The sequence below is a fragment of the Oncorhynchus nerka genome, linkage group LG28 (genome assembly GCF_034236695.1).
Source record: "Oncorhynchus nerka isolate Pitt River linkage group LG28, Oner_Uvic_2.0, whole genome shotgun sequence".
In the NCBI taxonomy this organism is placed as follows: domain Eukaryota; kingdom Metazoa; phylum Chordata; class Actinopteri; order Salmoniformes; family Salmonidae; genus Oncorhynchus; species Oncorhynchus nerka.
In genome coordinates, this window is record NC_088423.1 from 19,310,978 (window position 1) to 19,338,384 (window position 27,407).

Consider the following 27,407-nt stretch of genomic DNA (forward strand, 5'->3'; position numbering starts at 1 on the left):
TTGATGGACAGACAGGACTTGGCTAGGAACATCCTTTGTCCCCTAAAACCGCCATCATATCCTAAAAAAAGTCTGTTGAAAGAACACTAGGCAGATTTGCACATCACTGCTTAACATCAGGTGACAAAAAAAACAGGCAAGGAAAACATTTTGATCCCTCGAGGATAGATCCTAATCAAGATGAAATGCATTTACAAATCTATTTAATATGGCTTGCCAGAAGTCAAACTTGGCATGTAAATGCAGTGGAGATTACATTTCACTGGGAACCAACACTGTAACCGATCGCCTGCAGACAAAGGGGGAAGCTGCCAGTTTTTCGCCTCTTTCCCCTTTCCCTTCATCCCCTGCCTGCGTTCAGCCTCGTGACCCCTCACTGGCTATGGGGAAGGACAGTGGCAGGGAAGAGAGGGGAAGGGGAGGAGACTCTTCCTCCCTCCGTGGCTCAAGGTCAGGGTGAGGACAGTGTGGCGTGTCCTGTAAGCAGAGGACGAGGAGAGGACAGAGGAGGAGAGGACAGAGGAACAGAGGACAGGACAGAGGAGGAAAGGAGAGGACAGAGGAGGAAAGGAGAGGACAGAGGAGGAAAGGAGAGGACAGATGGGAGAGGAAAGGGCAGAGGACAGAGCGGAGCGTTAGCCGCAGTCACCTCTGTGCTAATAAGTCGTTGGTTGGCTGATAAGGTGTCAGTTAGTGGCGTGGAGAGCCGCTCCCTTCGCTTTTTGGCAGAGAATTGCAGGGGCTGGCGGGGCAGAGCAGGTGTGTGCGAGTGTGTGTGTGCATGCGCCACTCTGGGGTGTAGCAGGCTGACGTGCCTGCTTGTGGTGCCAGCAGCTAGTGTTGCGCATTATTTTATTTTTTGCTCTCCCCCTCCCTCATCCTCTCCATCCCTCCTCCCTTCCGTCCTTTTCTATTTGCTTGCATAGACATGATGCTTCAGTGACTGTAGCTCATCTCAGCTTCCCCTCTGCAGTCAGGGCAAAGAGACACAGCTGCCATTGAACGCTATCTATCTGCTATCTATCTGCAATGTGCTCATGTTAACGGTGTGTGGCAATATTTCAGGTTGCAGAGCTGCTTAAGCAGGCTCAATAGCCTGGGTTCAGACATGGGTTTAAATGGTATTTAAAATCCTTCAAATACTCTAGGTGTGCTTCATAGAACTCACATGGCACAATGGAAACCAATAGAATAGTCTAAAATGTGTAAACCCCATCCAACTGGCTTTTCAGAAAGGTTCAAACAAACATATTTGAAAGATTTCATACTATTTGAACCCAAGTCTGCCTGGGTGTGGCTACCATAGGGGAAGGTGTTGGCTGGGTTAGGGAGCTGTCTGGGATGGAAGGGTTCCATGTCTGTGAGAGGGAGCATGACCTAGCTAATTTCTCATTGGGCAGTGAGTTCTCCCGATCAGACTGGTTGGCATGGTGAAAGCGTTTCTTGTATCCTGGGGTTGTTTCTGACCATCTGCACCAAGTCATTAACAGGCCTTTTCATAGTCAGTTGTTTCACACACACGTCTCTCTTTCATTTCGCAATTACAATGCTCTGGTTTTATTTGGATCAAGCTTAATGAGAAAATAGAGTTGGTTTCCTGGGTGTAAATGGTTTTAGACCAGGGCTCTTGACCGTGGTATGCTGTGCTGCAGACGTGTGTGTATAGTGTGAGTGAGTGAGTGAGTGAGTGAGTGGGAGAGAGAGTGAGAGAGAGAGAGAGAGAGAGAGAGAGAGAGAGAGAGAGAGAGAGAGATAATATCCATAAAGGGAAGGGGGGCATGGGGGAGGAACACCCCCCTTAAATTACAGTCAATCATCTAGAGCGCTTCATCTCCATCCCACCCACACAATACAGCATGCCTCCATTTTTGATGCTGGAACACTAGCTTTGGTAAAAACAACAATAACTGTCAAAAGCAACACCGTTCGCTGCCACGTCACCGTTGATATTCAAAACATGAAAAAGACATCCCCTTCTCATCCATTCCCTTCCATCCGTTTATCCAGCTCTTCTTTCCCTCTGCTTTTGTTATTGCTTTTTGTGCAGTGATATGCCCAAGGACGCAGCTTTCCTAGCAACAGAAAGTCTGCCACCAAACATCTGGCTGGAGTTCAACACAGGCTCTCTCTTTGTGAGGAATGGCAGTCACTCCCACACACACCCCCTTCCCCCCTTCTCTCATTCCCTCCTTCCCTGCTCAGCGTCTGCCACTGTGTGTGCATGTGTTTCTTTCTCTCTCTGTGTGGTGTGTGTGTGTGTGTGTGTGTGTGTGTGTGTGGCCCTGCTGCTGGATGGGCTGGTGTAGGAGCCAGATTGGCTTTAGGAGCCCTCTAATAATTATGTTTTCATCCAATCACACCACATAGTAGCAGGCACCTTGAGAACCTCTGCCAAGAATCATCAATCACCTCTTTAACACACACACACACACACACACACACACACACACACACACACACACACACACACACACACAGTCTTGTATGACTAACCTTGTGGGTTGTATGACACACAATTCAGTCCCACTCAAAATCTTATTTTCCTTACCCCTAACCTTAACCCTAAACCTAGCTCCTAACCCAAACCCTAAAATTAACCCTAGCTTGTAACTCTAACTAACACTAATTCTAACCTTAACCCTAAACCCCCTACAAATAGCTTTTGACCTTGTGGGAACCAACAAAATGCCCTCTGTTGGTCAAACAATTATAACAATCTGGTCCCCACAAGTATAGTTAAACACGTCCACAAACACACACACACACACACACACACACACACACACACACACACACACAAACACAAACACACACACACACACACACACACACACAAACAGTTCAGGAAGTAAGGAAGGACCAGGCTGGAGCCGTCACCTAACTTGGGTGGAAGTCAATCAGGAAAGCGTTTGTAAAGACAGCTCAGTAATCTGATTGACAGATTAGAGCGTAATCAGACTGTGCATACCAACACAGGACAGAGTCAGTCATTTGATGGAAATCAACAAAGCACATTAATACATGGTGGCAGCATTGTGTTCTGATGCTGTTCATTGGTTAGGGTTATGGTCAAAAAGAGTGCACTATATAGGGAACAGGGTGCCATTTGGAACACAGACACAGCATTAAGTGCCAATGGCTGTGGATCTGGATAAGTCCTTTGGAAGTGCCAATTGGACTCTAACAAAGAGAACGATCCCATGTTTTGACAAAGAGGCCCGAGAGGGATTCCGAAATGCCGTATTCCGATTCCGTCGTGTTGAGATTCTCAGCAGCAACTGAGGGAGTCCCAAATGGCAGAGGGTGGACCTTCTTTCTCTCCAATTCTGCAGAGGGAAGAGTTTCCATGCTTGACACTGTCGGAACTGTCGGATGTGGCACAAAAATATATATATGCCAATTTGCAGCGGATGTGCTGTGTTTGCTAATGCTAATCAGAGCCTAAAGTAAGATCACACAATCTCTGAATGACAGAGTGAAATTACACTTTGACAGTGTGATGTAGTTTACTTTTCCTTCGGTTTCTGTTTTTTGACTGAGTGAAGTAATTACAAAGAAACTTGTATAGTTCATTCGACCACAATATTCTCAAGTTAACGGCATCACACCGTTAATAGTGGCATGGCAATGTGGAGTTGGGGCCTGGGGTGAATTTGGAACAAAATAACGGTAAAACAAGAGAAGGTGCGGGTCAGGCTATAAAGTTGATTTATGTAGATAATGGACTGTTTAAAGACATGGAATGCAGGGTGATTTTAGGGCTATCATCTAGATGTGAGATCAGAGAGGAAGTTCATCCACTGGAATTAAATATAATCCTAAAAAGGGAAACACGAGCGCCGCTGGCCATTCTACCCCGCCTACCTCTAGTAAGTCAAGACATTACTTTAGTGTGTGTGTGTGTGTGTGTGTGGGGGGGGGTATAAACTGGGATAATCAATCATCATACTTCTGCAGCACCTGTTGGCTACAATATCGATGGAATGAACACATAACATGCACAACAACTTCATATTGACTTTAAACCGTCACACACAGATGCACAAGGAGAATGGGAAGCCTTGAGTGGTATTATTTGAATAGGTGAGCTACTGTAAACTCATCTGCCTCAACAAAAGAAGACAAATTAACACTTTGACAATGACTGGGGAACGCCAAGGGGTTTGTTTCCTTTCTACAAAGGCCCTCTTAACGTTTTGTTCTCTTCTGGCAATGGGAGAAAGTGTGTGTGTGTGTGTGTTTCATTCTATAGCTAGAGGATTCGTGTTCTCTCCAGGAGTGATATGTATCATTTTTGCCTTTATCTGTTGTCTAGTACTGTCTTTTTGCTAGCTAGGGCCATCTACTTTAAGTGCTGCCTGTCTTCCCAGTAGCCTACTTGGTGTGTGAACTGCTGACTGCTCATAACATGCAGATGATTGTTGACACCTCAACCAGGATTAACTGGCAGGGCAATTTGGGACTGTTGTTGTTTTCGTAATCAGTGGCTGTATTGAAGGGGGAGTGGTTTCACCTCTCCTAGGCAATCAGCAATTAGTACAGGGAGGTGTGCTCTTCACCTCTGCTAGGCAATCAGCAATTAGAGTTAGTACTTCAGTCTCCCCTGTTTTCCCAGCGGCAGCCGTGTTGCCGAAACAAAGAAGGTTCTGTTATGAGAGGAAGGCGCCACACCACTCTCTCACTTAAGTATTACCTAGTTATTTTCAGATCTAATTTTTCTCTTTTGTAGCTTTGTCAACTATGTGCGTGTTTTCTATACCTGTTCGCTCCCCACCCCTTAGCTGCAACCCTTCTAATTTAGTGTACCCTGCGCACAAAACCCATATGGAATTTCTGGTCTCCGGCAGTGTTTGGAACTGCAGATCTGAGGTCACCAACGCAGAGTTCATCTTAACCTATGCTGCCCTTCAGTCCCTATACTTTCTGGCCCTGAGAGACATGTATCACGCCAGAGAACACTGCTACCCCAGCTGCTCTCTCTTTACCTGACTATGTTTTTCGCTCATAGTCCAAGAGCATCTGGTCATCCCTGACAACTGGCTGCATCCCCTCTGACTTGCCCAGAGTTGCTCCCCTCCTTGAGAAACCAACACTCGACACCTCAGACCTTAAAAACTATAAATTCGTATTCAATTTTTAGTTTCATTCCAAAACACTTAAACGTTCTGTCTCTGACCAACTCTCTCGCATCTTCCTCATAACAATCTTCTTGAACTAACCAGGCTTCAAGATGGGTCACTCAACCAAGACTGCTCTTCTCTGTGTCATGGAGGCTCTCCACACTTCCAAAGCTGACTCCCTCTCCTCTGTTCTCATTCTCCTAGATATATCCATTGCCTTCATCACAGTGAACCAATCAGATCCTCCTCTCCACCCGCTAAGGGCTGGTACCTCAGGCTCTGCACATGCTTGGATTGCATCTTACCTGGCAGGCCGCTCCTACCAGGTGAATTGGAGAGGATCTGTGTCTGAGCACGTGCTCTCACTACTTGTGTCCCCCAAGGCTCGGTTCTAGGCCCTCTACTCTTCTCTCTATGCACCAAGTCACTCGGCTCCGTCATATCCTCACATGGTCACTCCTATCATTGCTATGCAGATGATACTCAACTACTGTTCTCGTTACCCCCTTCTGACATCCAGGTGGTGACATGCATCTCTGCGTGCCTGGCAGATATCTCATCTTGGATGTCAGCCCACCACCTCAAGCTCAACCATGACAAGACAGAGCTGCTCTTCCTCCCGGGGATGGCCTCTCAGTTGACAACTCCATGTTGGGCCCCTCCCAGAGTGCAAAGAACCTTGGAGTGACCCTGGACAACAAAAACCCTGTCGTTCTTGGCAAACTTCAAAGCAGTGACTTGCTCCTACAGGTTCATGCTATACAGCCTCCGTAGAGTATGACTACCTCACACAGGACGCAACATAGGTCCTAATCCAGGCATTTGTCATCGCCCAGGCATTTGTCATCGCCCGTCTGGACTACTGCAACTCTATTTAAAATGACTCTTGCATTGTAAATATGGTAGTGGAACTGACCCTGTATATAGTATGCTTACTTACTTTAGTGTTCGTGTTCTTTATTTTCTCATGTGTTTTTGTTCTACCATGTTATTTTTAGTATTACATTGTTATTGATTATTGCATTGTTGGGTTCAGAGCTTGCAAGAAAAGACTTTCACTGTATTTGTGCATGTGACGTTGAAACTTGATCTCGCTGTTGGCTGGGCACCCAGCTTGTGCCATCCAACCCTAGCAACTTATCCAAAACACTGCAGCCAATGGGGGTTCTACCTTCTCAAGTTCTCCCATGTCACCCCGCTCCTCCCCACACTCCACTGGCTTCCAGTTGAAGCTCGTATCCACTGCAAGACCATGGTACTTGCCTACGGAGCAGCAAGAGGAACTGCCCTTCCTACTTTCAGGCTAAGTTCAAACCCCAACCCGAGTACTCCATTCTGCCACCTCTGGTCTCTTGGCCCTACGGGAGGGCAGCTCCCTCAGCCCAGTCCAAGCTCTTCTCTGTCCTGGCACCCAAGTGGTGGAACCAGCTTCCCCCTGAAGCTAGGTCAAACGAACCTACCCTACCTCTTCAAAGAATATCTTAAATTATTATTTTTGCCCCCTTACTAGCACTGACTTTGCTGATAGCTTTGAGGAAAAATGTATTTACTATGACATATGGGGTTGTCCCAGCTAGCTATCTTAAGAGCGTAACTGTAAGTCGCTCTGGATAAGAGCGTCTGCTAAATGACTCAAATGTGATGTGTGCGCTCATGCGTGCGCGTTGAATGTGGAGACTAGAGTCATTAGAATGTAGAGATTTTAATCACTTTTTTTGTCACTTACCGCTATATAATAGACCTTGGCTTTCTCAACCAGCTCCCAGTTGCCATCCAGATCCAGGTGTTTCTCCTTGTTGTAGCAGTTTGCTGCTGCCAGGTTAGCAACCAAGGACCTGCACAGACACAGCCCATAAATCACAAAAGGGACCTGCACAGACACAGCCCATAAATCACACGGCCCGCTCGCCAATCATCCATCTTCATTCCCAACTCCAAAAATATCCCCAAAACACCAGCATCAGACCCAGGCTGCGACCTAAATTTCTCCCTATATAGTGCACTGTTTGACCAAAGCTGGTCAAAAGTTATGCACTATAAAGGGTATAGGGTGCCATTTGGGCGTAGCCCAGACACTTTCCTCCCATGATGTAAAAGGATGATAATGCGTAGAACGTTAGGTGCAAGGTGAAATAAATACAGTTTCTGTTATCAAAAACTTAAATAGTTTATCAGAGAGTCTGACCTGGCCATAGGGCTCTGGATAAAAGTAGTGCACTTTTTAGGGAATAGGGTGCCATTTGGGATGCAAACAGAGACACTGGTCTCCAACAGAGAATGGGATTAAACACATTCAAGGCTAACAGTGAACAAAGGTTCTGCCTGAAATAATGTAACATCATGTTACCTCTTAAACGTTTTTTACTAATACTCAGGCCCCAGTCAATCTGAAATGATGCCCTATCCCCGGCCTATGTAGTGCACTATTTTTGACAAGGGCCCATAAGGTCAAAAGTAGTACACTATGTAGGGAAATAGGTTGCCATTTCAGATGCAACCACAGTCTTCACCTCATCTGTTGTGAGATACTGGAGGTGATACTGAGACAGGGGCATTTTAATGTAGGGGTTGTCCTGGGAATCATACTCACTATCCTGGCATTGCATTGAGCCGTGGAGGACAAGGGAGCTACAGGGGTGTGTGTTAGAGGAAAATACCATATGATGCAGTTTCTGAAGAGCAAGATTGGCAAGCCTAATCAAAGCAGAGGTTATTACACACTGACTGGCTGGAATCTCCCTCATCACCCAGCCCTGCCGTGACCTTTAACCTGGCCTCCTGAGCTGTCTGTTAAACACCTGGAAGACATATTACAGGGCTCCTCTCCTGAAGCACACAGAGTGACCTTTTCAGGTGTCAGGGCTCACATCAAACAAGCCCCACTAAGAGAGCTCGTTCACTGGGCATGTCTGCCAGGCCGACAGGGCAGGCCAGCCACTAGAGACTAACACAAACACACAAAAACACACACACACACGGTGAGTGACACCTCCAGTAGCGGGAGATGAAAGGCCAGACAGACTGAGTCTTTACTGAGGACTTATTGATCCACACCTGGCCCTGTGTGTGTCTTCTGCTGTGTGTGTGAGACGTGTTGATGATGACAGCAGCGTGAGAAGCGGTTGACAGTCTGATGATCAATACTACTGACAGACAGGAGGGGTCTGACTGACACACACACAAGAGGTCTGACAGGTGAGGAGAGATCCAAATACATCTAATAATAATAATATAATTTGCTTATATTTGTCCTGTTTCACACATGTACAAGTGCGTATTATATGCAAGTGTAAAAATGTTTTTCCATGGTCAGCCATTATCAAAGGCGACCCTGGAGCAATCAGCTCGTGGATTCAAACTAGCAACCTTTTGGTTACTGGCCCAACGGTCTAAGCGCTAGTCTACCTGCCGCCCTAGTGTTGCATCTACCCTCCTGTGTTGCGTCTGAAATGGCACCCTACTCCCTATATAGTGCAGCACTTTTGAACAGGGTCAGGAGAGGTTGTGATCAAAAGTAGTGCACTATGTAAGGAATAGGGTGCCATTTGGGCTGCATCCTCTGTGTCAGCCTGAGCCTGTACTGTAGATGGGTGACAAGACGAGTCACTGGGGCTCCAAGGTTCTACTAAAGTGGAAGGAATGTACAGTAAGTGCTTTCCTTTGATGAAAGACGACCAACTAGCATTTACGTATGATGAGCCGTCACCATTTAACGACTCTATGAACTTGAAATTAACCGAAATAATTGGGACTTACACCAGGTTCTCGCTCCTTCCTCCTGAGGTGTGCACTAGTTCACTTCTCACCACTTAATTTAAAAGCATTGGATTGGTGTAGGCATGAGCTTGAGGGAGGGAGTTTCCATACCAGTCAAATCCATGACGGGAAGTGAACACTTCCGGAGAAGGAGATTATTGGGACGCAACCGGTGTTGCTTAGCTTAGAGCTGATTGGACGAGGCCTGACCTGTTGTCCCCAGTGATGCAGGCAGCGCAGGTTCCGGTTGGCTCCTGGGTCTGTTGGTAATAGCGAGCGTCTACATGGGCTTCCTCAGCCTTCTGTTTCAGGATCTCTCCAAAGTGGTCCGTCCCGATGCAGCCAAAGAACGTGGCCACCTTGTGAGGCGTCTGGATCATCCACTAGAGGAGAAAGGAAAGGAACTGTCAGCACGTTATCCACTACAGGCGAGACAGGAGAGAAACTGTCAGTACATTATCCACTACAGGCGAGACAGGAGAGAAACTGTCAGTACATTATCCACTACAGAGGAGACAGGAGAGAAACTGTCAGTACATTATCCACTACAGAGGAGACAGGAGAGAAACTGTCAGTACATTATCCACTACAGGCGAGAAACTGTCAGTACATTATCCACTACAGAGGAGACAGGAGAGAAACTGTCAGTACATTATCCACTACAGGCGAGACAGGAGAGAAACTGTCAGTACATTATCCACTACAGGCGAGAAACTTTCAGTACATTATCCACTACAGGCGAGACAGGAGAGAAACTGTCAGTACATTATCGACAACAGAGGAGACGGAAGAGAATCGGTCAGTACATTATCCACTACAGAGGAGACAGGAGAGAAACTGTCAGTACATTATCCACTACAGAGGAGACAGGAGAGAAACTGTCAGTACATTATCCACTACAGGCGAGAAACTTTCAGTACATTATCCACTACAGGCGAGACAGGAGAGAAACTGTCAGTACATTATCCACTACAGAGGAGACAGGAGAGAAACTGTCAGTACATTATCCACTACAGAGGAGACAGGAGAGAAACTGTCAGTACATTATCCACTACAGAGGAGACAGGAGAGAAACTGTCAGTACATTATCCACTACAGAGGAGACAGGAGAGAACACATTAGTAGATTAGGTATACTGACCTGTGTTGCTTAGTGGTAGAACATAGCACTTAAAACCCCAAGGGTTGTGGGTTCAATTCCCGCTGGGGCCACCCATACAACAAATGTATGCACACATGACTAAGTCGCGTTGAATAAAAGCATCTGCTTAACCCCCTAAGGTTGATGTCTGTGACACCGTGAAAATCTAATCAGCATAATACAAACATCTCCATAAAAATCTGTCAGTTTAAGCTCGAGATCTGTTTTTTGGATGCGTCTCAATCCATTGCATTCGCCTATGTCGCACTTCAGCATCTGCGGTGAATGGTGACAGAGTTAGAGCGGTCTTTGTCAGACCATGAGACTTCCCGAAAATCGTTCTTCTCACGAAATCGGCTGTAGCGTCTGAACAGTTTGGGCTACACACTGTGGAAAGGTGAGACTCTCACGAACACGTATATGTCGGTTGTTTTGCTCTAGACTCATCCTGAAGGTCCCCAGGTACCAGTTGAGAAAATGAATGGAACTAATATATGGAGACTTTTTTAGTGCCAAAAAATAACAGGTAAAATATATATATATAATCCTGATCTTTCTTATACTGTATCTCTCAGATATAGGACAGACACATCAGAACAAACTTCCTTTCGATTTTTTGGGAGGACGATCTGTTGTTTCATGTAGTGAATCTGTTATTCAATGCGTTTCTATGGGCTAATAGGACCCAGTAGGACCCACATTTCTTTAGGGATACATCAAGTCAGGGAAGTCAGGAACCAATACACACAGTCAGTCAGGGAAGTCAGGAACCAATACACACAGTCAGTCAGGGAAGTCAGGAACCACAATACACACAGTCAGTCAGGGAAGTCAGGAACCAATACACACAGTCAGTCAGGGAAGTCAGGAACCAATACACACAGTCAGTCAGGGAAGTCAGGAACCAATACACACAGTCAGTCAGGGAAGCAAAGGCCAGCTTTTTCAAGCAAATTTGCATCCTGTAGCTCTAACTCCAAAAAGTTCTGGGACACTGTAAAGTCCATTGAGAACAAGAGCACCTCCTCCCAGCTGCCCACTGCACTGATGCTAGGTAACACGGTCACCACCGATAAATCCATGATAATCAAAAACTTCAAAAAGCATTTCTCAACGGCTGGCCATGCCTTCCTCCTGGCTACTCCAACCCCGGCCAACAGACGGCCAACAGACGACACCATTCTGTATACTTCTGGCCCTTCCTTGGACACTGTGCTATCTAACCTCCAAACGAGCTTCAATGCCATACAACACTCCTTCCGTGGCCTCCAACTGCTCTTAAACGCTAGTAAAACCAAATGCATGCTTTTCAACCGTTCGCTGCCTGCACCCGCACGCCCGACTAGCATCACCACCCTGGATGGTTCCGACCTAGAATATGTGGACATCTATAAGTACCTAGGTGTCTGGCTAGACTGTAAACTCTCCTTCCAGACTCATATCAAACATCTCCAATCCAAAATCAAATCTAGAGTCGGCTTTCTTATTTCGCAACAAAGCCTCCTTCACTCACGCCGCCAAACTTACCCTAGTAAAACTGACTATCCTACCGATCCTCGACTTCGGCGATGTCATCTACAAAATAGCTTCCAATACTCTAGTCAGCAAACTAGATTACGTTTATCACAGTGCCATCCGTTTTGTTACCACCCACCACTGCGACCTGTATGCTCTAGTCGGCTGGCCCTCACAACATATTCGTCGCCAGACCCACTGGCTCCAGGTCATCTACAAGTCCATGCTAGGTAAAGCTCCGCCTTATCTCAGTTCACTGGTCACGATGGCAACACCCACCCGTAGCACGCGCTCCAGCAGGTGTATCTCACTGATCATCCCTAAAGCCAACACCTCATTTGGCCGTCTTTCCTTCCAGTTCTCTGCTGCCTGTGACTGGAAAGAATTGCAAAAATTGCTGAAGTTGGAGACTTTTATTTCCCTCAGCAACTTCAAACATCTGCTATCTGAGCAGCTAACCGATCGCTGCAGCTGTACATAGTCCATCTGTAAATAGCCCACCCAATTTACCTACCTCATCCCCATACTGTTTTTATTTATTTACTTTTCTGCTCTTTTGCACACCAGTATCTCTACTTGCACATGATCATCTGATAAATTATCACTCCAGTGTTAATCTGCTAAATTGTAATTATTTGCCTACCTCCTCATGCCTTTTGCACACAATGTATATAGACTTTTTCTACTGTGTTATTGACTTGTTTATTGTTTACTTCATATGTAACTCTGTGTTGTTGTCTGTTCACACTGCTATGCTTTATCTTGGCCAGGTCGCAGTTGTAAATGAGAACTTGTTCTCAACTAGCCTACCTGGTTAAATAAAGGTGAAATAAAATAAAAATCAAGGGGTCATAGAATTCTAAATTATATAGAAAAAAGATCCTTGGTATGACCTGCTTAAAACATTTCCATATAGTGCATTCAGAAAGTATTCAGACCCCTTCACTTTTTCCACATTTTGTTAGTTACAGCCTTGTTCTAAAATGCATTCAATATGTTGTTTTTTTTCACATCAATCTACACACAATAGCCCATAATGACAAAGCGAAAACAGGTTTTTTGAATTTTTTGAAAATGTATTAGAAAATAAAAAACTGAAATAACTGAGCCTCTGAGACTGGAAATTGAGCTCAGGTGCATCCTGTTTACATTGATTATCCTTCATGTTTCTACAACTTGATTGGAGTCCACCTGTGGTAAATTCAAATGAATGGACATGATTTGTAAAGGCACACACCTGTCTAAAAAGGTCCCGCAGTTGACAGTGCATGTCAGAGCAAAAACAAAGTCACGAGGTCGAAGGAATTGTCCGTGTAGCTCCGAGACAGGATTGTATCGAGGCATACTGTAGATCTGGGGAAGGGTACCGAAACATTTCTGCAGCATTGAAGGTCCCCAAGGACAAAGTGGCCTCCATCATTCTTAAATGGAAGAAGTTTGGAAACACCAAGAGCTGGCCACCCGGCCAAACTGAGCAATCTGGGGAGAAGGGCCTTGGTTAGGGAGGTGACCAAGAACCCAATGGTCACTCTGACAGAGTTCCTCTGTGGAGATGGGAGAACCTTCCAGAAGGACAAGCATCTCTGCAGCACTCCACTAATCAGGCCAGATTAAAGCCACTCCTCAGGAAAATGAACATGAAAAGGCGCCTAAAGGACTCTGAGAGAAACAAGATTCTCTGGTCTGATGAAAATTAAGTTTAAACTCTTTGGCCTGAATCACAAGCGTTACATCTGGAGGAAACCAGGCACTGCTCATCATTTGGCCAAAACCATCCCTACGGTGAAGCATGGTGGTGGCAGCATCATGCTGTGGGGATGTTTTTCATTGGCAGAGACTAGGAGACTAGTCAGGATCGAGGAAAAGATGAACGGAGCAAAGTAGAGAGAGATCTTTGATGAAAACCTGCTCCAGAGCGCTCAGGACCTCAGACTGGGGTGAAGGTTCATCTTCCAACAGGACAGCGACCCTAAGCACACAGCCAAGACAACGCAGGAGTGGCTTCAGGACAAGTCTCAATGTCCTTGAGTGGCCCAGCCAGAGCCCAGACTTGAAGCCTGAAAATAGCTGTGCAGCAACGCTCCTCATCCAACCTGAGAGGAACTAGAGAGGATCTGCAGAGACGAATGGGAGAAACTCCCCAAATACAGGTGTGCCAAGCTTGTAGTGTCATACCCAAGAAGACTCAAGTCTGTAATAGCTCCCAAAGGTGATTCAACAGTACTGAGTAAAGGGGCTGAATACTTATGTAAATGTGATTGAAGTTTTTAAAAAATTTAACACTTTTTGCAAAAAATAAAACATGTTTTTGCTTTGTCATTATGGGGTATTGTGTGTGGATTGATGAGGGGGAAAAAACAAATAAAATGGTGGAAAAAGTGAATGGGTGTGAATACTTTCTGAATGCACTGTAGCGCAGTAGAACCCCCCCCCCCCGGCTTAGATGAATGGTATTTATTATTATTATCATCATCCGGGGCACCTTCCTCATCGTGCATCATATGCATTTGCCTTGTCTTCTCTCTTGCATAGTATATAATATTACAGGTGTTTAATATCATCAAATATGTAAAGACAGGGAGAAATGTTAGAGTTAAAGAAATAGAGAAGGAAGTGTCTGAGTAAAATGAGTTTCTTGATGGTATACATAGCTTCATGGAAACACAAACCAATAACTGTCTCACTCTACACAGAGACTCTATTCTGTCCCAGGCTCTCCTCCACACTCACACACACACTGAGCTAAAAACAGTCCCACATCCTTATTTACACAAACCCCATATTTCAATGTTCCATCGCCACCCTACTGCTGCAAACATAGGTAGTCTGTGTGAAAGAGAGAGCACCTGTCTAACAGGGACACCTGATTGGTTAGGAGCTCCGCTGTTACCTCCTGGTACTGACAGACCTAATGTACTGGGTGACTTTTACCTTGGTGATGAGAGGAGCTGCTCACATTCTCCTACTCTCAGGTTTAACCTCCAAAGATTTATTGATGTACTGGTGTGTGTGTGTCTCTCATTTGTGTGTGTACCGCCTGTGTGTGTATACTGTGAGTGTGTGCGATGTTTGCTCAATTTCCATCCAGACGGCTCGTGTTCTGTTTTGTTGCTGACTGGGGCCCCTAGTGAATGAGATGTTGCTGTTTCCAGGGATGACCTGTATACGTGTGAAATTAATCATTTCCCACAACCAAATAGCATCTCAGTGGGAAAGAAAGAAAAATGCATTTTCATCCTCAGATACTCTTCCTTTCCGTCTCTCTCCGTCCTGCGATTCTTCTCCCTCTCATGCTCAATCTCTCTACCTCTTTCGATCACTCTCGCTACTTTTCTCTCCTCTCACTCCCTCCCACTCGCTCTTTTCCTCTCCCTTGAATTCCTGCCATTTCGCTCTCTCCATTATCCTTCTCTCTCTGGTAAGAAACCAGAAATAAACAGTGTGAAGATAATATCATGGAAGCACAGTTCAGGTGAGCTTTTAGACCAAGTGGCTTCGGTATGTTTGGGGTTTAATGGATTCTATTTGGGAGATGCAAAATTAACAGTAATTAGAGATATGACGGTTCTGCCATGTGTCGAGCCATGTCCCTGCCATGTGTCGAGCCATGTCCCTGCCATGTGTCGAGCCATGTCCCTGCCATGTGTTGGCTTGACTCATGCTTCATTCCCCTCATCCTCCTTACTCATGAAGACAAACCCACGCAGGCGTAAGCACGCATATACACACAAACATATGCACACACACACACAGCAACACACACATTGAGACAGGCAGATAGACAAAAAGAACCACAAACACACACTTATTCGCCCAAGACCTCCTGCTGCAGGCACCGCACACACTTATCAAGGTCAATGGCTGGGGTACACGTCAAGTCCAATCTGATTTTCCCAATGTTGCAGTGATGAGCTCCCAAACCAAGGTCAGCCAGCCAGTCAGGTGCTGCAGGCTGTAAACAATGTCACAGTCACAAATGGCACCCTATTTGCATATATAGTGCACTACTTTAAACCTATAGGGCTCCGACCAAAAGTAATGGACTATATAGGGAATATGGTGCCATTTGGGACACAGCTATTACAGCGAGCAGAGCTGTGTGTGTGGAGCACAGGAGGCCCCTTCATTTGCAGGCCTCAGGTGGGAATAGAGAAGGGCCATTCAGGGGCCCCTACCGCCCCTCTGAGGATGCATGATGAACAGTGTTTCCCCTAGGATTATTTTCAGCAGCGGTGGCAAAGTTAACGGGGGGTGGGGTGGGTGGAGGTGGCGGGTGAAAAGGGTTGATTCTGTTCCAAAAAAAGTTTTCTGGTGAGTGTTTTGCATTTATCTGTGTGGAATCTGGTGGAAACTCTGTTATAAGTGCGTGCCTGTAATTGCCGTTTGAAGTGGGGAAAATAGCATACCGATGTCAGGGCAGACTGTACTGGAAGACTAAATGCGCAGCAGGAGCTTAACACACATTATAAAACACATTTTCAAAAGATTGTTGTTTTATTACATTAAGTATTTCAAATGTCATGGCATATCCATATGTGTGATGTCACAAAGATAATCTAATAACATTTCTAAACAGGGTGGTTCGTGCCCTGAATGCTGATTGGCTGACAGCTGTGGTATAAATCAGACCGTATACCACAGGTATGACGAAACATTTATTTGTACTTCTCTAATTACGTTGGTAACCAGTTTATAATAGCAATAAGGCACCTCTGGGATTTGTGATATATGGCCAAAATACCACGGCTAAAGGCTGTATCCAGGCACTCCACTTAGCGTCGTTCTATATTGGCCATATACCACACCCCCTCGGACCTTATTGCTTATGTATATAACAATGCTTTTTCAAAATAAGCCCCCCAAAAATATATCTGTAGAAATTAACATTCACTCAAGTAATTGAATACTAACGTCCGTTCGGATATCTGGATAACGGTGCCCATCCCTAATAAATATGTATATATCGTTGTCAGTAGAAGCATGTGGGGGAAAAAATGCTATATTATTTTAGCCCTGCCTAGGAGTACTGTAGGGAGTTAGACCCATTAATCTTCAAAACTGTGTCTGTAATGGCAGCCTATTCCATAAATAGTTCCCTACTTTTGACCAGAGCCAATGCACTATATAGGCAATAGGCTGCCATTTGGGACACAGCCTCCATCTCCATCCCTGGAACCCTGTAGACAACCCCTCTCCATTCCCAGATTAGAGGAGATAATACTTCTATTATGACCAAAGCATTATCTGTAGGGTCGTGTGGAGGTCAACCAACCCTGCGCCGGGTATTCATGCTCAGTCACATCCCAATTATACTGCAGTGGCACAGGCAGAAATTGGCAAATGTACATCAAGGCGCTTCATTACGAGGGCCGCGCCAGTGAAATTAAGCAGCAGATGAGACAGAGAGAGAACTGGCCCCAGGCGTCATGTTAGAGAGAGAGAGAGAGATGAGAGAGAAAAAGGAGGGGGAGAGAGGGATGAGAGGGAGGATGGGAGAGAGAGTGAGAGAGCGGGATCTGGCCTCAGGCGTCATGTTAGAGAGAGAGAGAGAGAGAGGGATGAGAGAGGGAGGAGAGAGAGTCAGATAAATAGAGGGGGAAAGAGAGAGGGGGGAGGGAGCAAAAGCAGAGAGAAAGCACAGAGAGCGAGAGAAAGAGAGAGAGGGCACAGAGAGAAATAACAGCTTGTTCTCAAGGTGCTGGGAGGGAGTCTGTATCTCACACTGTGTGGCTAATGTATATTTGCTTAACTAGGAAAAACACTGGTCGGTCCCCAAAGATGAATAAGTTCCCCTGGTATACCACCGTGGAATATCTCTAGGTACGGACACACGCGGCAGGAGAACACCATGCAAATACTAGAGTAAAGAAATGAGAATGCGTCCCAAATGGTACCCTATCCCCTATATAATGTACTACTTTTTACAAGGACCCATAAGGTTCTGATCAAAAGTACTGCACTATACAGTGAATAGTTTGCCATTTGAGACATTTGAGGCAGAATATGGAATCCTACTAGCTGAGGGCAAAGTGATGATGATGAGTATACATTATGTTAAATGGTGAATAAGAAGTCGGTTGTATTTTACTGTTTGGCTGCCATTTATCCACAACCCACCCTATCCTCCCTCGGCCTTCTCATAGCCCAGGGGCCCCCCAGATAGATATTAATTATGACATCTTGTGGATGCGCGGAGCCCCACTTTGGGAGTTGACCTGTGAGCCCCTCTCCCCTCAACATCCAACAGCTGCCAGTCTTCACTAGGAGGAGAGAGAGAAGAAGGGGAGAAGAGGAGAGGGGAGAGAGAGAGAAGAAGAGGCAGATAGCAGTCGCTCCGCATGGCAGGTTCCAGGAGGGTAATTACGCAGGCCAGATGAGACGAGGAGACAGAGAGGAGAGTAGCACCAGTGTTTGGGAGTTGAGCCGCTTCAGACTGACTGCTTGTCATTAACACTATAAGCTATTACTTTCTCCCTCTCGCTCCTTCTCGTTCCCCTCATCTCACTCGGTCACTTTACCGCTCCCTCTCCCTCTCCCTCTCGCCCCTCTGTCTTTCTCCTGCTCCCTGCTGTATATTGATTAACTGCTAAAAGGCCGTCCTATTAGATATTCCTACTGTAAAAACATTGTCTGCCTCCCAAATTGCACCCTATTCCCCATAAAGTGCACTACTTTTGACTATGGGCCCTGGAATAGGGTGCTACTTGGGAGGCAGACTGTGTCTGGTTTCTAGTCCTCCCCTAGGGGTCAATGGAGTTTCTTTTGAGTCGCTCTGGAGAATAATCTCTGCACTATTAATGATGCAATTCCAATGCAATAGAACTGAGATCCGCTGAGGACTGTGTTCAAACCCAGGGCTTTGGGTTTGATAGATGAGGCTGTGTTGTATCCTACAGCTCCACAACAAAAGGCCTTTGCACCCCCAACAGAAGCAGAGGGCAATATGTCTGGTATCCAGCCACAGCCAGTAAGCCCTCTATAACAGTTATCACAGCAGTCCAGTTCACTTGAGTTCACCCTTTATAACAAGGGCAGTGAAGACTCCTTGCATGCACACACACATTCCCCTCAGCAGCAGGGCCCTCTACAGCTGAACATGTCCGTACCTAATGATGGCCACATTAATTATAGGCTTATCAAGCTGGCTAAATTCAATAGGCTATTTATAGAGGACTAAAATAGCCTCCTCAGTGAAGTGGCTCAGCTCTGGCTCCAGGGTGGTCAGGGAACAGGACAGGCTGTTCTCACACACACTCTCTCCCTCATACACAACTACACACACACACAGCTCTGTCCCTAAGAGTCCAGTCAGAGGTGAAACAATATCCTGGTTGGTTTATATAAAACAACAACATCTGTCCCCTGTCACTGATGCGTTATAAACCAGAGACCGCGGGGGTCGAAGGTAGAGGGAAGGGGGCCCGTCAAGAAGCCCTTACATTGATGAGGTCTGGCAGATTCCATTAAATCACTCTTTCCTGTAAAGTGCCAGCCATCAAAGCCAACCGGCCGAGGAGTTTTCAGTCAATCGGGTAACACACAGCCGGCCGTTTCCCCTCTTCCTCTTGGGGGCTGAGCCTCTGGTCAATAGCTGCTATCAGTTCAATTTCATGCACAGTTAGCCGTGTTGGGGGCTAGGGCACCGCTTCCTTCGCGCCGCTCGCTCAGGGGTTGCATATGTTGTTGTTTTTTTCACTTCTGATAAGTGGGGTGGGGACTGGGACCTGGAGTGGAGGGAAGTATTAAATACTATATAGCTCTATAGCTACAGGCCTAAGTAGTGTTGCCTGTCTTGACACCGTTACTCTCCTCTACTCGCCAGTCGCCACCATGGCTCCCTGCCAAAGCCATTAACAGTCTCTGTTGCTATGGAAGAGAGGTTGAGAGAAGGAGAGCTGTAAATGATCAACGTGATAACAAGCTGATTATCAGGGCTTGCTGCCAAAGCCATTAACAGTCTCTGTTGCTATGATAGAGGGAGGTAGAGAGATAAAGAGAGCAAGATGAAGAAAGAGCACGAGAGAGAGATGGAGAGAGCGAGAGGTTAGAGGGAGCGAGAGAGAGCGATGAAGAGGGAAAGAGAGATATAGAGAGAGCGAGAGAGAGAGTGATGAAGAGGGAGAGAGCGATTGAGAGAGCGATTGAGAGAGCGATGAAGAGGGAGAGAGCGATTGAGAGAGAGCGATTGAGAGAGCGATGAAGAGGGAGAGAGCGATTGAGAGAGTGATGAAGAGGGAGAGAGAGAGATTGAGAGAGAGGAAAATGATCAACACTATAACCAGCTGATTATCAGTCAAAGAGATGGAAAAGCGCTCCTTTCCAACATGAAGTTGTTTGCAGTCAACTCACTCACACTTTTTCTTGTTGTAATGACAGACAGCATAACATAATGCCCTATATGACACATTTCAAAAATCTATACAATTACACAATAGTTTTTCTTAGCATGGACATGAATATCAGGCTCATCTCTCAGCAGACCACATAGTATCTTTTACTGTTAGTGATGTTACCCAGTTGCCTTATACACCCCCCCCCCCCCCACTGTTACCACTATTTACTGGTAACTAGGAGAATATCATAGTAAAGCTGAATCTGATAAGATTGCCTAGGTGTAATCAACCATGTTCTAAATCTGACAAAGATCTCTCTGGATCAGAGGGGCGCCATGATGCAGCATCCGTCCCTGGGAAGAATGTGTGTTGTGTTGTTGAATTGTTCTCTGGCCACAACATGGCACCAGCACAGTGCATTCATAATGCATCTTAGAGTATGAGTGCTGATCCAGGATCAGTTTTGTATTTTAGATCATAATGAACACGATTATATGGAAAGACGGGACCTGATCCTAGATCAGCAGAGGGTTGAGGGAGGCAGGGATGTCTCTTAGGTGTGTGATGAAGATCAAACCGGATGATGCTACACTACAACTACGTGACAATCTACAGGTTGTGATTTTAAGCACAGGAAGAATGTCATTATCCCTCTCCATCTCTCCTCTTCACACAGGTATCAAAGGGCAAATTCAGATCAGTGAGCTAGCATGCAACCCCCCCCCCCCCCCCCCCCCACACACACACACACCTCTCTGTAGTATCTTCACGCTGCATGAGAATCAGAGATGTCAATGTGTTGTATCTCTCGGCGCCAGGTTTATCTAGAAGAGGAAACTAGATTCTCTCTCTCTCCGCTGCTCTCTTGTTAAACACGCAGCCTTGATTTATTTTTTAGGCACTCGGGGGTTGAATTGTTTACCGGATAAACAAGGTGATGTTGTCTCAGTCACAATCTGATCCAAACTCCCCCAGATCTCTCTCAGTGCCACAATAGAGGCCTTCTTACCTGGCTGCTACTGTTTACTGTGTAGTAGTACACCTGAGGAGTGAGCTCTGATACACTGAGTGAGTCTAAAGAAGTTATGCGGAGCAGAGCAGAGCAGAGCTTACAAAGATACCCATCTAGGGCCACTGGAGACAGGAGAAATAAACAACTACACGACAACACAGACACAAGCTCGCACACGAACACAACTAGATCCATGGGAGTGTGTGTGTGTGTGTGTGTGCGCGCATGAGGGTGCACCTGTTTGCCTGTATGTGTGTGTATGTGGGGGAATTAGCTGATCATAAAGCAGCATTAGGTGTTTGTGGGGTTGGTTACAAGGAGAAGGAGAACACGGAGGACCTTTAGATGCCTAAACCTGCTAATCCTATTGGTGGAGCTGTGTAGTGTTCAGTACAATCCATCTATCCTGCTGGTGGGAGTGCAGCTGTTCTGTGTGTGTGTGTGTGTGTGTGTGTGTCTGGAGCAGGTGAATCGGTTTCGCCCCCATATGGTACGGTGGATTATCACTGTGATTTGATCTCGTCACCGTGTCAGGTTGTCGAGGGCCTCCCGTGGTTACGGTGACAGCGCCAGGTGATCGGTGTCAGCCAGGATGAGTGTTTTTAAAACACACACACACTAACCCACACACACTAGCCAAATGAAATGACAGGCGGGTAGAGGGTTTAGCGCGCAGAGCACAGGGTCAGACTCGGCTACATCTAATGTGGCAGGGCAGAAAATTCACTTCAAAACATTAGCTGCTTTAGAGACCAGAGAGGAAGTGGAGCCTAATGAGTGTCTGACTACAACTTGTCGTCTTGTGAGATGTGAGAGCTTTGAAGACAGTTAGTTAATGAAGACATCTTCATGGCTATGTCTCGGGTTAGAGCACTAGAGCGTTCCAGAACAGACACGGTCTAGTCCATCTCAAATCATATCCGTCCATTTCCATCATTGACCTACTACAAAGCTACATTATATCACAACTTTGATAATAGTGGTCAGATAATGCTGTGCTACCCCACTATATCACATAGAGCATATTCAACTATATGTCGCCTAGGTGTCTGCATATAAACTGATTTAGGGTGAATTCTGTTGATAGTTATCTGGACATTGACATCTGTAGAAATACATCTTGCCACCTCATTCTAAACAAGAAGAGGAAAGTAACATTGAGCCCCATGTCACGCCCTGACCTTAGAGATCCTTGTATTTCTCTATTTGGTTAGGTCGGGGTGTGACTAGGGTGGGCATTCTAGTTTTTCGTTTCTAGGTTGGCCTAGTATGGTTCCCAATCAGAGGCAGCTGTCTATCGTTGTCTCTAATTGGGGATCATATTCAGGCAGCCTTTTTCCACCTGTTGTGTGTGGGATCTTGTTTTTGTATTGTAGCCTTTTTGCACTACAAAGCTGCACGTTCGTTTTTGTTACTCTTTATTGTTTTGTTGCTGGTTCACATTAATAAACATGATGAACGCCTTCCACGCTGCACCTTGGTCCAATCCTTCCAACAACGATCGTTACACCCAAAATTACATTTGATCCCTGACCTTAAGCCTATGATCACAGTGTGCTGATTATGTAATGGGCTGTTTCAGTTGACATAGGAAAATGATGGGAGGATATGAATAAAACAACTAGAAACTCAATGTCTTCACACGGTGTAGTATAAAATCCTAATTATTACATTTCTACTCCCTTTGTGTCATTTTTTTGCAGGCGAAGAGGTTTCCCTTCATGTTACCAGTTGGGATGAGCCTCTCCTCTTGCTAAGCCAGTCTGTCTGTGTCACTGTAAAGGCAGTTTGTGTGCAGATTCAGTGGCTAAGTCCCAGAAGGCACCCTATTCTCTCTACAGTGTACTACTTATGGCTCATAGGGCTCTGTTCAAAAGCAGTGGATTAGGTAGGGAATAGAGTGCCATTTGGGATAGAAACAGTGGCTGTCGAGCTGCACAGGTAAGCAGAAAATAGCTCTTAACTGAAGCCTGACCTTGAGAAGGATGCCATTCAATCAGCCGGTTGCCTGCAGTAAAGGCCTATCATTGCACTAACAAAGTGTATCTTCTTCCAGCACAGGCGGATCAAGGACAATGCATGGATGGCTTCCTTCTCCTCGACAGGTTAAAGAGGAAATGTATTCAACAAATTAAAGCCCTTAGAAAATAAGCCATGATGAAAGTACTACTGCTGCTATTGGTGGTGGGCGAATGGATCTTACATTCTAGTATGCCTAATCTAATTGTAACATTGATAGACATAACCGAATTGGATGACTGCAGTTGACAAAACACATTTAAAATGCAAACATGCACATATTGTGGGTAAGTCTTATTGGAGAGAAGTAACATCTATGCATAGAGAGAAAGAGAGTGAGACAGAAAGAGAAAGAAAGAGAGCGAGCGAGACCTGGGCCTGGACAGTAAATCTCAGTAAGACAAAAATGATGGTCCAGTTGCCAGGACCAAAAATACAAATTCCATCTAGACACCATTGCCCTAGAGCACACAAAACTATACATACCTCGGCCTAAACATCAGCGCCACAGGTAAATTCCACAAACCTGTGAATGATCTGAGTGACAAGGCAAGAAGGGCCTTCTATACCATCAAAAGGAACATAAAATTCGACATACCAATTAGGATCTGCCTAAAAAATCCTTCAATCAGTTATAGAACCCATTGGCCTTTTTAGTTGTGAGGTCTGGGGTCCGCTCACCAACCAAGAATTCGCAAAATGGGACAAAGACCAAATTGAGACTCTGCATGCAGAATTCTGAAAAAATATTCTCTGTGTACAATGTAAAACACCAAATAATGCATGTAGAGTAGAATTAGGCTGATATCCCCACAGAGCCCCAGGTCAGCAACACAATTAGACCCAACCAAATAATGAGAAAAGAAAAAGAGATTACTTGAGACATTGGAAAGCATTTTAAAAAACAGAGCAAACTAGAATGCTATTTGGCACTAAACAGAGAGTACACAGTGGCAGAATAGCTGACCACGGTGACTGACCCAGACTTAAGGAAAGCTTTGACTATGTACAGACTCAGTGAGCAGTGAACACTGCACACAAAATGAGGTGGAACCTGAGCTGCACTTCCTAACCTCCTGCCAAATGTATGACCATATTAGACACACATTTCCCTCAGATTACACAGCTCCACAAAGAATTAGAAAACAAACCCAATTTTGATAAACTCCCATATCTACTGGGTGAAATACCAGTGCGAAATCACATCAGCAAAATGTGAGCTGTTGCCACAAGAAAAGGGCAACCAGTGAAGAACAAACACCATTGTAAATATAACACCATATTTATATTTGTTTATTTTCCCTTTTGTTTATCATCTACTTCACTTGCTTTGGCAATGTTAACATATGTTTCCCATGCTACGAAAGCCCCTTAAATTGAAATGAGCGCGAGAGCGAGGGGAAAGAGTACATTGCAGTGCTTATCAGCAGCACATCATCAGCCCCCACCTGGAAGTAGAGAAAGAGAGTACCAGACAGATGCACAAGGTAATAACAAGAAGATTTATGAACAGTTGCCAGCTTTGAACTTTCCGAGAGTTTGCAGGCAGGCGAGGCAGCACTATCAAATTCTACCTTATCAACCCAGTCGGCATAGCTTGAAGAAGTTGTGTTTCTTTCTCACGGCTTAGAGAGAGAGCGCGTACAGGAGCAAAATAACAGTCATAACTACTAGCTGTATGGCGCAGTGGCATCAACGACAAATAGTCGAAAAAAGTTGAGTTATGGCGATGATAACCTTCCAAATACCTTCAGCTGATGGTGTAGTCTTTGTCTCTGCATCCCATATAGCACCCTGTTCCCTATATACTGTAGTACACTACGTTTGACCAGGGCCCACAGCTCTGGTAGTAGTGCACTATATAGGGAATATGGTGCCACTTGTGACGCAACCAATGGGTATGCCAGGCGGGGTTCGACTCCGCCTGAAAAAGTTATGGTTCATTAATCTCCGTGAACCAAGCAGTGATAAATAACCGCATGGCAACTGTACCAGCTTTGAAAAATAAGGCAGTTATTATGAAACCATAAAGAATGATACACATATCATCGCTTCATGTAGATAACGCGAGGAGGATACGGTGTTCAAGCTCGGCTTGGAGACGGGGAGAGGGAGGGGGAGAGAGACAGCGAGCAGTATATTCACATCCTCGTGAACATCCTGTTTGAGAACTTGCAATAAATAAAAGCACTTTAGCCGCTGCAAATAAAAGTGATTTATATCTCAAACACAGAGGATACAGATACTATCAAGTAGCATTTAACAATATAAAGCTTGTTAATCAAGACTAAGCTTTACAGCTTCACTTCTGCACTACTAGACCTAATATGAAATGTGACAGCAGCTCAGGGCCTGCATTCACAAAGCGCCTCAGAGTACTGATCCAGGATCAGGTTTAGCTTTTAAATCATAATGAATAAATGGGGTGACCTGATCCTAGATCAGCACTCCTATTCTGAGAGGCTCTGAATATGGGCCCGGGCGAATGGCTTAGACAGAGAGTTACAGTGTGACCTGTTGCTCCCCACGTCTCCTCCCCAGAAACCATTTATTATATGCAGTATAAGCATCTGATACCTTCTCAGAGAACCCAGACAGACTTGAATCCAATACAACAGACATAGTAAAGCTATATCCTCAACAGGTGTAAATTCCTGGCGCTTCAGAATGAGAGTGTGAAAGAGAGAGCGAGAGAGAGAGACAGAACCACCCAAAGGACGAGGAGTAGTAGTAACTATGTCTATTCCATACAAAGATGTTCCCACTTCCAGATGTTGCGGGCCTCTCAGTGAGAAATTGGGCAAAGATCAATTCAGCGCTCTTACAGACTAAAATAGAAAGTTGGACATAAATTCAAGCTGCTCTATAAATCAAATGTACATTTTCAGACCCAGTTACCCCCCTTTACTTTCGCTGGGATTGCTGTAATAACAAAGTGACTTGAGAGCAGCCTGGTTGCCATTAGACCTCTGGATTCCATCCATACTAATGATTTGAAGTACGTCCCAAATGGCACCCTATTCCCTATATCGTGCACTACGTTTGACCAGGGCCCATAAGTAGTGCGCTAATTTTGACCAGAGCTCTATGTAGGGAATAGGGTAGCATTTAGGATGAAGCATTAGTATGCTGCGTGATTTATAAAGCCATAAGAAAATAGGAAAATATTACAGGGCTATTTAACGCTTTGCAGGTTACAGAGAAACACCAAGGACTGAGGCAGATGTACCGCTCCATATATGTTACATCAAAACATCTCTCAAAATGGCCTATTCACCTTGCCAGATACAACACCCTTTATGCCAGTAAAGTTAATATGCTGAAACTCTGTGTCTGAGCCTCTTTTTTGACAGCTCGGTAGCCAAAGCTAGACTGCAGGACAATATACTCCAGTCAAATCCATCTCGAATGAAAAATGTGAATACTATTTAGACATTGTTCCATGTGCCAAGAAGCCTCTCTGCACTCCGCCAGAAACCAAATCCGATCTCACTCAAACTCAAATTTTGAATGCAGTTCTCTTTTGGAAATGACCGTACTGCAATAATCTTTAAGTGTTGGTCTCTAGGCCGACTCACCTGACTGAGCCCATAGCCTATTAAATAGACTATTACCGGAATGATTCTCATATCGACTAACAGTGTCTGAACGCTTTTCATATCATAAACAGCAGGCCTATAAAGTATCTGAATACAGTTCATATATTTGTATCGCTATAGTGTAAACACACACATACAGTACATTTTCATGTGAAACCAAAACCTCAAAGTGGGGCACAGGGAGACGATTCTGGTCATGCACGCGTGCGTGCGCACACACACACTGTTTGGAGAGGAGCGGCTGTAGACGAAGCCAACTTTCCTTATGAGGTAAAAAGCAAACCAATTTCGGAGAAAGCAGCATCCACACTACATACACTAAAATGTGAAGGGGCTCAGACTCAGGGAACAGGATAGGCTGTTCACACACACACACACACACACACACACGCTCTCTCTCTCAAATACCACACACACACACACCACAAACATACCACACACACCTATGCAGCCCCTGTCAGCTTTGGCCCGGAAGGTTCAATGAGTTTTCAGTCAACATCACTGAGAGTCTTGCTCTCACACTGGATGTGTACAGACCGACAAAAGACTGCTTTCAGAAAGAAGCACCAAGGTAATATCAACATACACGATTTAAATACAGTTTTCTCAGTGCTAGCTAGTGGATGTAGGGTCTCAGTCTATACATAACACACTAACAAGTGAGGCCAACGAGTTCAATAAACACTGAATTCACTTTACAACTACTGGAACCGCTCATCTTGTCTAAGACTAATAACAGTAGTGCACTGTACAGGCTACAGGAACCATTATTATATAACAGTAGAAACTACTATAATGTGGCTGAATCTGGCTCTGACCCCAACCTCTCTCTGCAGGAAACAGCAGAGGGAGCACCCCCATATCCACATTGACTGGACCGCAGTGGAGCAGGTGGAAAGCTTCAAGTTCCTCC

The 27,407-nt window shown here is 45.3% G+C and overlaps 1 protein-coding gene across 5 annotated transcripts in view; it reads right to left on the bottom strand.

Annotated features, from left to right (window-relative positions):
* LOC115112962 (adenosine kinase-like) overlaps positions 1 to 27,407 on the bottom strand; it is a 330,614-nt gene that overhangs the window by 202,715 nt on the left and 100,492 nt on the right. For all 5 annotated transcript variants that reach the window (XM_029640075.2, XM_029640072.2, XM_029640074.2 and 2 more), the window contains 2 exons: positions 9,087 to 9,259; positions 6,847 to 6,955 (listed from right to left, as the gene is read on the bottom strand). In XM_029640075.2, coding sequence (XP_029495935.1) covers positions 6,847 to 6,955; positions 9,087 to 9,259 — 282 coding nt within the window. The remainder of the gene's footprint in view (positions 1 to 6,846; positions 6,956 to 9,086; positions 9,260 to 27,407) is intronic.